We start from the raw sequence: 12,094 nt of genomic DNA on the forward strand, positions 1-12,094 counted from the left end.
ACAGCCCCTGAGCGCGCTGCTCAAGAGTTTGGTGGTAAGAGTGAGCCGCCCACACAAGCCCCGGTGGGAGGAACAGCATCCTCTGGAACCCTGCAGAGAGGGCAGCCACACACCCTGCTGCAGAACAGGAAGTGCTTCCCCTCTGCTTCTCTGGGCTGCTGCGCCAGGCACTGTGCCTGACTCTTTATAGAAATTATCTCATTTGGCTTGGTGTGGTGATTATGCCTGTAATCCCAGCACTTTGGGAGGCCGAGGCAGGCAGATCACTTGAGGTCAGGAGTTCGAGACCAGCCTGGCCAACATGGTGAATCCCGTCTCTACTAAAAATACAAAACATCAGCTGAGCATGGTGGTGGGCGCCTGTAGTCCCAGCTACTTGGGAGGCAGAGGCAGGATAATCGCTTGAACCCAGGAGGCAGAGCTTGCAGTGAGCCCCAATTGTACCACTGTACTCCAGCCCTGGCAACAGAGCAAGACTCTGTTTCCAAAAAAATAAAAGAAATCATCTCATTTAACGATCGCAGTGGCTCTGAGAGGTGGACATGCTCACCCTTGTTTCGTAGACAAGGAAATCAAGAAGCAGAGAGCCTAGCAACTTGCTGAGGGCCGCACAGCAAGTCGGAGATTCCAGCCCAGGCCTCCTCCACGTAAAGACCTCCCTGAGGTTCCCCTTCTTGGACAGCAGGGAGCATTTTGAATGGGAGTTTGCTTGGCAGAGGGAGAGGCAAGATATAGCAGCCAGGTGAAGGATGAGTTCATATCATAAAGATCCAAAGCCAAGATCCGGGAGCATCTGTTCTCACTTGGAGGGACAGAATAAGGATGCTATTGCACCTCTGTCCCCAGCAGGGGCTCACCTGCAGACATTTGTTACTGGATGAAAAGAATGCAAGAACTGGAAAACAAGTTGGCTTCACCTAGTAGGGTTGAACACGCAAACCACACAAACCAGGAGTCCCTTCTAGATATGATCCCTAGAGAAATTCTACCCGTGTGCATCCAGACACCTGTGCAAGAATGTTCAACAGCAGCACCATGTATCCAAAACCAGAAACCACACACAGATCTAGTGCAACAGCATGGGTAAATAACCTGTGTATTCAATGCTGACACATTTACAGCTGTAAAATGGAAAGAAATATGACCATGTTCATTAGCACAGGTGGACCTCAGGAACATGATGTTGAATGAAAAAGCAATCTACAGAAGATGCATGATATAAAACTGTCTATAGGTGGGCAGATTACGAGGTCAAGAGATCAAGACCATCCTGGCCAACATGGTGAAACCCCATCTCTAAAAAACAAACAAACAAACAAACAAAAACCTGTCTATAAATACTTCAAAAACAGGCCGGGCACTGTGGCTCATGCCTATAATCTCAGCACTTTGGGAGGCCCATGTGGGAGGATTGCTTGAGGCCAGAAGTTTGAGACCAGCCTGGAAAACACAGCAAAACCCCATCTCTACAAAAAATAAAAATAAATTAGTTGGGCATGGTGGCACATGCCTGTAGTCCCAGCTACTCATGAGGCGGGAGGATCACTTGAGCCTAGGAGGTCAAGGAGGTAGTGAACTATGATGGCGCCACTGTACTCCAGCCTAGGAAACAGCGAGACCCAGTCTCTAAAAAATTTTAAAAAGGCCGGGCGCAGTGTAATCACACCTGTAATTCCAGCACTTTGGGAGGCCAAGGTGGGCGGATCACCTGAGGTCAGGAGTTCAAGACCAGCCTGGTCAATATGGTAAAACCTGTCTCTACTATAAATACAAAAAATTAGTTGGGTGTGGTGGTGGGTGCCTATAATCCCAGCTACTTGGGAGGCTGAGGCAGGAGAATTGTTTGAACCCAGTAGGTGGAGGTTGCAGTGAGCCAAGATCATGCCATTACACTCCAGCCTGGGCAACAAGAGCAAAACTCTGTCTCAAAAAACAAGAAAATTAGTAATAATAAATAAAACAAGGCTAATGAGATGGCTCATGCCTGAAATTCCAGCACTCTGGGAGGCCGAGATGGGAAACTGGGAGTTTGAGGTCAGCCTGGGCAATATAGCAAGACCCCAACTTTACAAAAAATAAAAACTTAGCTGGGTGTGGGGTTGTGTGCTTGTAGCCCTTGATACCCAGAAGGCTGAGGTGGAAGGTTTGCTTAAGACCAGCAGGTCAAGGCTGCAGGGAGCTGTGATCATACCACTGCATTCCAGCTTGGGAGACAGAGTAAAACCCTGTCTCAAAAAAAAATTTTTTTTTTAAACATAGGAAATGTAACTCTACTGTTAAGAATATACGGCGAAACTATACTGAGAAGCAAGGAACTGATAAAGATCAGATTGGTAGCTTCTCCTGGGGAGGGGCAGCCAGACAGATATGACCTTGGAAGTTCCCCTGGGGACACTGGTGATACAGGGAATTATGTTTCAACTGAGGACATGAGTGTCTGTTTCATTGTCCTCTGTCTCACAGATACACATTATATATATGTATTTATATATATAAAATAATTCATGGACAAAACCTACGGAGAGTGTAGCTAGCCTCAAAAAAAAAAAAAAAAAAAGTCTCAGACACGATTTGAAATGTATTTTCCTTTCTAACACTTCCCTGTAACTCAGCCTGACTCAGCCCTATCACTGGGGTTGAACTCAGTTGCTGTGGCAAGCCCTAGGCAGTTTCTTTGAAAGCAGTTTTCTCAGAGATGTGCCTGGAGACCTCGAGGCTCCGAACTTTTAACAGGCTTGCAGATTGGATGGTCCCTCCCTGCCTGTCTTACCTGGACCTTGTCTCAACCTGGACCCAACCTTTGGCAGGGTTTGACTTCCAGTGTGAGGCAGGTCCTAGGCCACACCAGTCTCTCTGCAAGTGGCTGAAAAGCAAGTGCCAGGCCCTAGGCCAGGCTCCACAGGAGTGCTGTGTTGCTCACCTTCCCTGGGAAGCAAAGGACCAGGAGATGACCCACCCGAGGATGAGTTCCCTAAGAGCTGCTGGCCTCATGTCCCTACTCACTCATTCAAGACCTCTAGTGTGGCTTCCTCTTGCTGTTATCATAAAGTTCCAATCTTTTTTTGTTTTTGTTTGAGGTAGAGCCTTGCTCTGTTGCCCAGGCTGGAATGCAGTGGCCTGATCTCAGCTTACTGCAGCCTCTGCCTCCCGAGCTTAAACAATCCTGCCTGCCTCTGCGTACTAAATAGCTGGGACCACAGGCACACACCACAATGCCCAACTAATATTTTAAAAGTTATTTTTGTAAAGATGGGGTCTTGCTATGTTGCCCAGGCTGGTCTCAAACTCCTGGGCTCGAGTGATCTTCTCACCTTGGACTCCCAAAGTGTTGGGATTATAGGCATGACCACCATACCAAGCCATGGTCAATTTTTTTTTTTTTTTTGGAGACAGTCTTGGTTTTTTGCACAGGCTGGAGTGCAGTGGCATGATCTCGGCTCACTGCAGCCTCTGCCTTCTAGGTTCAAGCGATTCTCCTGCCTCAGCCTCCTGAGTAGCTGGGGTTACAGATGCCTACCACCACACCTTGCTAATTTTTGTATTTTTTGTAGTGACGGGGTTTCGCCATGTTGGGCAGCCTGGTCTCAAACTCCCAAACTCAGATGATCTGCCCGCCTTGGCCTCCCAAAATGTTGGGATTTACAGGTGTGAGCCACCATGCCTGGCCCATGTTCAACATCTTGATCTTGATCTTCAGGCCCTGTGAGGTTTGTCTTCTGCCAGTCCCACAATCTAACCACAACTGTATCCCGGGCCCACCAGCGTTTTCTCTGATCATCTCCCAAGCTCTAACTGGTGTCAGCCTGATCCTTGCTCTTCCCTCCCCCCACCACCCTCACCCCTCCACCAAGTCTCAGGTCACCCTTATTTGCTTTTTTCCCAATATAAAGGAATGGCCAGGTACAGTGTCTCATGCCTGTAATCTCAGGGCTTTGGGCGGTGGAGGCAGGGGGACTGCTTGAGCCCAGGAATTTGAGACCAGTCTGGGCAACATAGCAAGACCCAGTCTCTACAAAGAAATTAAAAATTCACCAGATGTGGTTGTATACGCCTGTGGTCCCAGCTACTTGTGAGGCTAAAGTGGGAGGATCACTTGAGCCAAGGAGGTGGAGGCTGCAGTGAGTTATGATCACATCACTGCCCTCCAGCCCAAGTGATAGAACAAGACCCTGTTTCTACATAATATATAGAGAAGTACAGAGGGGTAACAGATGCCAAGTACCCGGCATGGAGGAGTGCTCACAACAGGGGCCGCTATCCCGTCATTGGGATGTGACTTTTACGCCTTCCAGCCGGATCTTGTCTTCCCTCGAGCCAGGCTCCTGTTGCATCTGGACTTGCAATGCCTGGAACCTAAAAAGGAAAAGATAATCAGCCTTGGAGCAGGAGGCGGAGGCTGGAGAGAAAGGGAATCGTTCTGGGATCAAAGGGATGCTCTGCTTCGGAAGAAAAGGCCACGAAGTCCTGAGGGGCGTGTCACCCTGGATAACACTGGCAGAGTGGATCACACCAGCAGCCTGCAGGGGGAGAAGGGATTCTCTTCCACCCAGTGGAGTGGACAGCCTGGGAAGCAACTGACGCAGGTCCCGAGACCCCTGGGGATGGTGGGGAGGAGAGAAGATAGCAGCCTTGGGCTTGCTCGTGGTCAATGTGGAAGATCTTTGATGGAAAAGGCTTTGATGGAAACCTCTGCGGACTGGAGCTGCTCTAATCAGCTGCTAATTCATTAGGTCAAAAGCAGTAAACCCTGTTCCCAAACCCCAAAGAGTTCCCTTCACTATGAATTATGTCTTTAGCCTCCAGCCTGCCATGGGTTTGGGCAGGAACACGCCATAGCCTATACACGCTGTAATTTCCCAAGGGCGGTGTCCCTTATGGTAACTGACAAGGCCACCGCTGATGCCCTGCTCAGCCATCTAGGAGTCCAGCTAGGGGTTTGCATTTTTTGGGGAAGGGTCAGTTCTCCTTCAGGAGAGAGGAGACCAGGATCTCACTCTGTTGCCCAGGCTGCAGTGAGGTGGCACAATCATGGTAAGAGGGAAAGGTGGGGTTTAAACCCTGGTACGGTGGAAGGAGCCTTATGCCTGTCCTCAAAGATGGTTGGAACCTGGTGGGGGGGCCTTAGGCTGCTGCTCTAGGACGACTCCATTCAGGAGTGACAGGGACCCTGGGACACTGATGTTTAATCAGGGGCTTGCTTGGTTTTGGCTTTAAAGACTAATCACAGGTGACATGAGGTCTCCTGGGGCTGCCAGGAGCTCTTCCTGTCGGGCATCGGCTGGGGTTGGAGTGAACTGTCAGAGGCCCTCGGTCCCAGGGAGGCGCTGCTAACAGGCATCTCCGGAGGACACCATCTCCTTGGTCTTCTCATGGGCTCCCTGCTTTGTGGCTGGGACAGGGCCGTGGGCTGGGGCTGGGTAGGGAGGGGAATCACAGAGCCAAGGGCCTCTGCAAAGGCGGCGGAGCCGTCCACAGGCTAGTCAGCAAACACAAAGGGAAATTATACCGTCTGCATTTTTTAAAAAAGAGAATGTGTCTATCATCAGAAAAAAAAAAGGCTTTAAAAAAATTGTAAGGGGCTGGGCGCAGTGGCTCACGCCTGTAATCCCAGCACTCTGGGAGGCTGAGGTGGGCAGATCACAAGGTCAAGAGATCGAGACCATCCTGGCCAACATGGTGAAACCCTGTCTCTACTAAAAATACAAAAATTAGCTGGGCGTGGTGGCACGCACCCGTGGTCCCAGCTACTCGGGAGGCTGAGGTGGAAGAATCGCTTGAACGTAGGAGGTGGAGGTTGCAGTGAGCTGAGATTGCACCACTGCACTCCAGCCTGGTGACAGAGCAAAAAAAAAAAAAATAGTAAGGAAGGTTTTAATTGTGGCCAGGCATGGTGGCTCATGCCTGTAATCCCAGCACTTTGAGAAGCTGAGATAGGAGGATCACTTGAGACCAGGAGTTCAAGACCAGCTTGGGGCAACTTAAAAAAATAATCTCTAAATAAATAATAAAAAAATTATTTGGGCCTGGTAGCATATACCTGTAGTCTCAGCTACTCAAGAGGCTGAGGTGGGAGGATGGCTTGAGCCCAGGTGGTTGAGGCTGCAGTGAACTATGATTGCGCCACTGCACTCCAGCCTGGATGACAGAGCAAGACCCTGTCTCCAAGATAAAGAAAAGAAAGATTTTAATTACAAGAAAGGAGAAACAGGCTTGGACAACTACTTTTGTTCTTCCACCCCACCCTCCATTCACTATGTCAATGTACGTTGGGAAAATTGAGGCACAAGAAAACCAATACTGAGGCTGGGCTATTTCTGCCCTTAGAATTTTGATGACAGCATTTGGGAACTTAGTCCTTAGGTCAGGGAAGATTTCTAGGATTAAAAGTCAATTTCTTGACCACTTGCAAGACTGGCTCACAGGTATAACATGCAACTGACTAAACATCAACCCTCCTGCTTACAGACTATCCGCTGTGTGCCAGACACTTTGTTAGGCGCCACTGATGAGCCTTCAGAACTCTTTGAGGTAGGTGGTATCATTATCATCATCATCATCACCACCACCACCACCACCTTACAACCAAGAAAACATAAGCTTAGAGAGGGCCGGGCGTGGTGGCTCATGCCTGTAATGCCAGCACTTTGGGAGGCTGAGGTGGGCGGATCACTTGAGCTCAGGAGTTCAAGACCAGCCTGAGCAATATGGCGATACTCTGTCTTTATAAAAAATACAAAAAAGTAGCTGGGCGTGATAGCACATGCCTGTGGTCCCAGCTACTTGGGAGACTGAGGCAGGAGGATCACTTAAGCTTGGGAGGTCAAGGCTAAGCCAAGATTGTACCACTGCACTCCAACCTGGTTGATAGAGGGAGACCCTGTCTCAAAAAAAAAGTTTAAAGAGGAAGTTCAAGTTCACATAAGCAGTAGAAAGGTAGGATTTGGACCCAAGGTTTTCTGACTTCCCCTTGATTGCTACTATATAGCATCTTTTTCAAGTTTACCTTTTTAAAGGGCTGTAACCAGAAAGTATATGTGCAAAAGCTCCCTGAAATGTTATTTAACATACCAGCTTAAGACAGTGAAAACTGCGCTCTAAGTTGTCAGATATTGGCTCAAGGTTAAAAAGAATAACTATTGCTTCTCAAAAGGGGAATCAATTGCTTAGTGCACTGTAGACGCCACGTGTTGGTGTTTTCCAAGCACAATCAATGCCTATTCACCCCACAATGAAGCCTGTTAGTTGACAAACAAAATGCTAGTTTTCCTTTTTTTGGAGGTGGAGCCTTGCTCTTGTTGCCCAGGCTGGAGTGCAGTGGCATGATCTTGGCTCACTGCAACCTCTTCACCTGCCAGGTTCAAGTGATTCCCCTGCCTCAGCCTCCCAAGTAGCTGGGACTACAGGCATGTGCCACTATGCCTAGCTAGTTTTTTGTATTTTAGCAGAGACGGGGTTTTACCATGTTAGCCAGGATGGTCTCGATCTCCTGACCTCGTGATCCACCCACCTTGGCCTCCCAAAGTGCTGGGATTACATGTGTGAGCCACTGAGCCTGGCCGTTTTTTGTTTTTGTGTTTTTTCTTGAGATGGAGTCTTGCTCTTGTTTCCCAGGCTGGAGTGCAGTGGTGTGACCTCGGCTCACTGCAACCTCTGCCTCCTAGGTTCAAGTGATTCTCCTGCCTCAGCCTCCTGAGTAGCTGGGATTACAGGCATGCAACATCATGCTCAGCTAATTTTTGTATTTTTAGTAGAGACGGGGTTTCACCATTTGGCCAGGCTGGTCTTGAACTCCTGACCTCGTGATCTGCCTGCCTCAGCCTCCCGGGCTGGGCCACCACGCCCAGCTAGAAAATGCTGGTTTTTGTTGCCCCTCACTTAAGAATAAATAGAGAGCCAAGGATCAATTGATGGTTGAGGAAAGTCTCCACATGAAAGGCAGAGATCAAAAGTGTCACATGGACACAAGGAACCTACTAGAAGCAGACAATGAATAGAATAAGAGAAAAATTTTAAAAACATAGCCTGGCTGGGTGCTGTGGCTCACACCTGTAATCCCAGTACGTTGGGGAATCCCAGAAATTATCAGAGAAATAATATTAGAGAATTCTCTGAATGTAAGAACATGAGACTTCAGACTTAATCAGCCCTTTGATGATTAGTACCATCAGTGGAAAAGAGCCTTTTCAGTGCACATTGTTGCAAAAATTCTGGCCACCAGGGAATAAGAAAAGACCCTAGAAGCTTCCAAAGAAAAAAACCAAAAAGGCCAAGGTGGGAAGATTGCTTAAGCCCAGGGATTTGAGGCCAGTTTGGACAATATAGCCAGACACTGTCTCTACAAAAAATCAAAAAACTAGCTGGGCATGGTGATGTACACCTGTAGTCCTGGCTACACAGGAGGCTGAGGCAGGAGGACTGCTTGACCCCAGGAGATGGAGGCTGCGGTGAGCCATGTTTGCACCACTGCACTCCAGCCCGAGTAACAGAGTGAGACCGTTTCTCAAAAGAAATCCCCAAAATATAAACTGATAATTAAGAACCATTGAGCGATGAAATGAAGCATTGCATCCATAAAGCAATGGTAGGGTGCTAAGAAGAGGAACAATCAAAGAACAAGAAATTCTTGGAAATTAAAAAGAAGGCAGCAGAAACTTAAAATCAATAGAAGGCTTGGAAGATAAACTTAAGGAAATTTCCCGAGAAGTTAAATAAAAAGTTAAAGAGAAGAAAGGAAGGGAGGGAACGAGATCAATTTAAAAGGTTTAATATCCAATAAATAGAAATCCTAAAAAGAGATTACAAAGACTGTGTCTTCTTGTTATTTATCTTCTGGGGATAGAATATAAACCAAGGGATGAAATTATCAGAGAAATTAATATTAGAGAATTCTCTGAATGTAAGAACATGACACTTCAGAGTTAATTGGCCCTCTGAATATTAGTACAATCAGTGGAAAAGAACCTTCTCATTGCACATTGTTTCAAAAAAACTGGCCACCAGGGAATAAGAAAAAACTCTACAAACTTCCAGAGAGAAAACCTCAGGCCATGTGAAGAGGAATGGAAGCATACGTGGCACCAAACTTCTCAAACAAAAACTGGAAGCTGGGTGAAAATGAAGCAGTGCCTTCACATTTTTTATGGAAAATACTTTTTTACCTAGGATCCTACATCCATCCAAATTATTATGTGTGAAAATAGAATAAAATTATTTTATTTGAATATTTGTCTGAATATTTGTCTCCTATGCACCTTTTCATTGGAAGCTACTAGGGGATATGATCTAGCAAAATGAGGGAGTAAGCAGTAAAGAGGAAGGTACGGAGTTCACAAAGCAAGGAATCTACTTGGGGAAGCAGCAAGGAAAGCCCAGGATGAAGGCAAAGTGGCCAGGAGCCATTGGCCAAGATTGCAGCAAGATTATGGAGGGTCCACAAGTGAGAGGTTGTTGGGGCAAAAACAGAATAATTTTATGATATATTTGATAATTTAGGAAATCACATTGTTAGGCAAATAACAGATCTGAGAGTCAGATGGGAGAAAATAATAGGTACATTTAGAAAAAAATCCTGAGCAAGTGCAAAGAAAAAAAATTGAAGCAATATTAACTCCAGGAAAAAACAAAAGCACAGACAAGAAAGAAAATCACAGCACACAACTTGCCTTAATGTTAACAATATTTACCTAGTTATAATAATATAACCACCACAGATGATTCAACACAACAGATTGTGACCTCATGTAATGAGAGAATAGAGGGAGGGGAAGTACTTTGAATGGGTTATTAGTAAAAAAGAGCTAAATTCTCATCTACCTAACAATATGTGAAGCAATGATGTCTTAAAACTAATGTATCAACAAATAGCAAGGCAAACATTATTTAGGCCTAGTGGGTAAACAACAGAAGAAATAATAGAAGAAAACAACACTGATTTTTTTTTTTTTTTAAGACAGAGTCTTGCCCTGTTACCCAGGCTAGAGTGCAGTGGCACAATCTTGGCTCACTGCAACCTCTGCCTCCCAGGTTCAAACGATTCTTATGCCTCAGCTTCCCAAGTAGTTGGGATTATAGGCTCCTGCAACCATGCCCAGCTAATTTTTGTATTTTTGGTAGAGATGGGGTTTCACTATGTTGGCCAGGTTGGTCTTGAACTCCTGATCTTGTGATCTGCCCACCTTGGCCTCCCAAAGTGCTGGGATTACAGGTGTGAGCCACCATGCCTGGCTTTTTTTTTTTTTTTCGGGGGGGGGGGTGGAGTCTCACTCATTCTATTGCCCAGGCTGGAGTGCAGTGGCATGATTTTGGCTCACTGCAACCTCCACCTCCCAGGTTCAAGCAATTCTCCTGCCTTACCCTCCTGAGTAGCTGAAATTACAAGTGTGTGCCATGTGTGGCTAATTTCTGTATTTTTAGTAGAGATGGGGTTTCACCATATTGGCCAGGCTGGCCTTAAACTGCTGACCTTAAGTGATCCATCCAAAGTGCTGCCTGGGCCTCCCAAAGTGCTGGAATTATAGGCACGCGCCACTGCGTTTGGCCTGAAGAAGAGTTTAAAGTGATTGTCCTCTGGGGATCAGGATAGGAGATGATGGTGGCTGGGTTGGGGACTAATGTTTTCCTTACAAGCCCATTTTGCTTTCTTATTTTTAATTTTTTAATTAAAAAATATAATAGAGATGGACTTTTGTCATGTTGCCCAGGCTGGTCTTGAATTCCTGACTCAAGTGATCTACCTGCCTTGACCTCCCAAAGTGCTGGAATTACATGCCTGGCAACGTATTTTGCTCCTTTGCATGACTCATGTGTTACTTTGATTAAAAAATAGAACAGATTTAAAAAACACATGTCAGTCATTGGAAATATGGATAATGCATTTCAGTATGAAGAACAAAATAGTTATCTTCAGTCTTTGCATGCACATTATGTTCCATCCTTTGCAATGCTTGTGAGTCAGCTCACCCCTTCCTAAACTGAAACTGCTGACTCTGTACCTGCTTCTTCACAGACATCACCTTGATTAATCTTCACAGAAGCTCAATTAGGTGGGTTTTATTACTCCCATTTTATGGATGAAAAGGTAGAATCAGAGAGTTCGATAATGGGGTGAGAACTCACAGCCAATAAGTAGAATCTCAGAGCAGAGATTCCTACTCAGCTTCCTGAACTCAACATTGTCTGATCTTAATTAAACTAGCAGTCATGCCAGCTAATGTTTATTAAGCATAGCATCTAATGGAACCAATTATATTCCTTGCTTCTTGAGCTCCAAATCTCCCTCTTTATTACCGTGTGTGTGTGTGTGTGTGTGTGTGTGTGTGAGAGAGAGAGAGAGAGAGAGAGAGACAGGGTCTCACTATGTTACTCAGCCTGGTCTCAAACTCCTGGCCTCAAGTGATCTTCCCACTGTAGCCTCCCAAAGTGCTGGGATTACAGATGTGAGCCGCTGTGCCCAGCCTCTTTATTAATTTAAGCCCTCATTTTGCTGGAACATATACTTGAATAGCTGCCTCTGAAAAGGCATATGGAGTAGCTATTTGCCAGATATCTTGCTAAATGCTCCATGTGGATTATCTCATTTAATATACAAAACAACTCTATGAGGTAGATACTCCTACACTCATTTTATAGAAGAGGAAACTGAGGCACTCACAGAGAGTTCCAGCAACTAGCCACATGTCTATCTCATCTCTGTATCCCTAGTAGGACTTAGGATGCAGCTAACACTCTTAGTAGGTGTTCAATATATATATTTGTTGAGCTGATAAATACAAATAAATATCAAATCTTGAATAAAATAAACATGAAGGTTTCCATTTCTTCAAACCCAGGGAGCCCTCTGGAAATGAGCTGTCTTTGCGGGGCAGACACCTCTTTTTTCCAAGAGCTGCCCCGAGGCAAAAGCTCTGGGACCAGGAGGTGATAAACAGTCAGTTAGATAAATGCATCTCTGGTTAATTGATTTGTCTGCATCATTGGAGTGAATGGCTTGATATGCAGGGTTTAATTATTCCAATGAAACCTCCACTTAATTGAAAGGGCTTCTAGCAAAAAAAGGGAAAGAGATTATTTAAAAGGACGATCTACTGCACATGAG

General features: G+C 45.9%; 1 protein-coding gene across 4 annotated transcripts in view; it reads right to left on the reverse strand.

The window, feature by feature from the left end:
- The window catches only part of CARD11 (caspase recruitment domain family member 11), a 149,861-nt gene that overhangs the window by 56,508 nt on the left and 81,259 nt on the right, over positions 1-12,094 (reverse strand). For all 4 annotated transcript variants that reach the window (XM_032259588.1, XM_032259587.1, XM_032259589.1 and 1 more), the window contains exon 2: positions 4,223-4,353. In XM_032259588.1, coding sequence (XP_032115479.1) covers positions 4,223-4,229 — 7 coding nt within the window. In that variant the 5' untranslated portion in view covers positions 4,230-4,353. The remainder of the gene's footprint in view (positions 1-4,222; positions 4,354-12,094) is intronic.

The sequence above is a fragment of the Sapajus apella genome, unplaced genomic scaffold (assembly GCF_009761245.1).
Source record: "Sapajus apella isolate SASKATOON/1434 unplaced genomic scaffold, GSC_monkey_1.0 scaffold110, whole genome shotgun sequence".
NCBI lineage: Eukaryota > Metazoa > Chordata > Mammalia > Primates > Cebidae > Sapajus > Sapajus apella.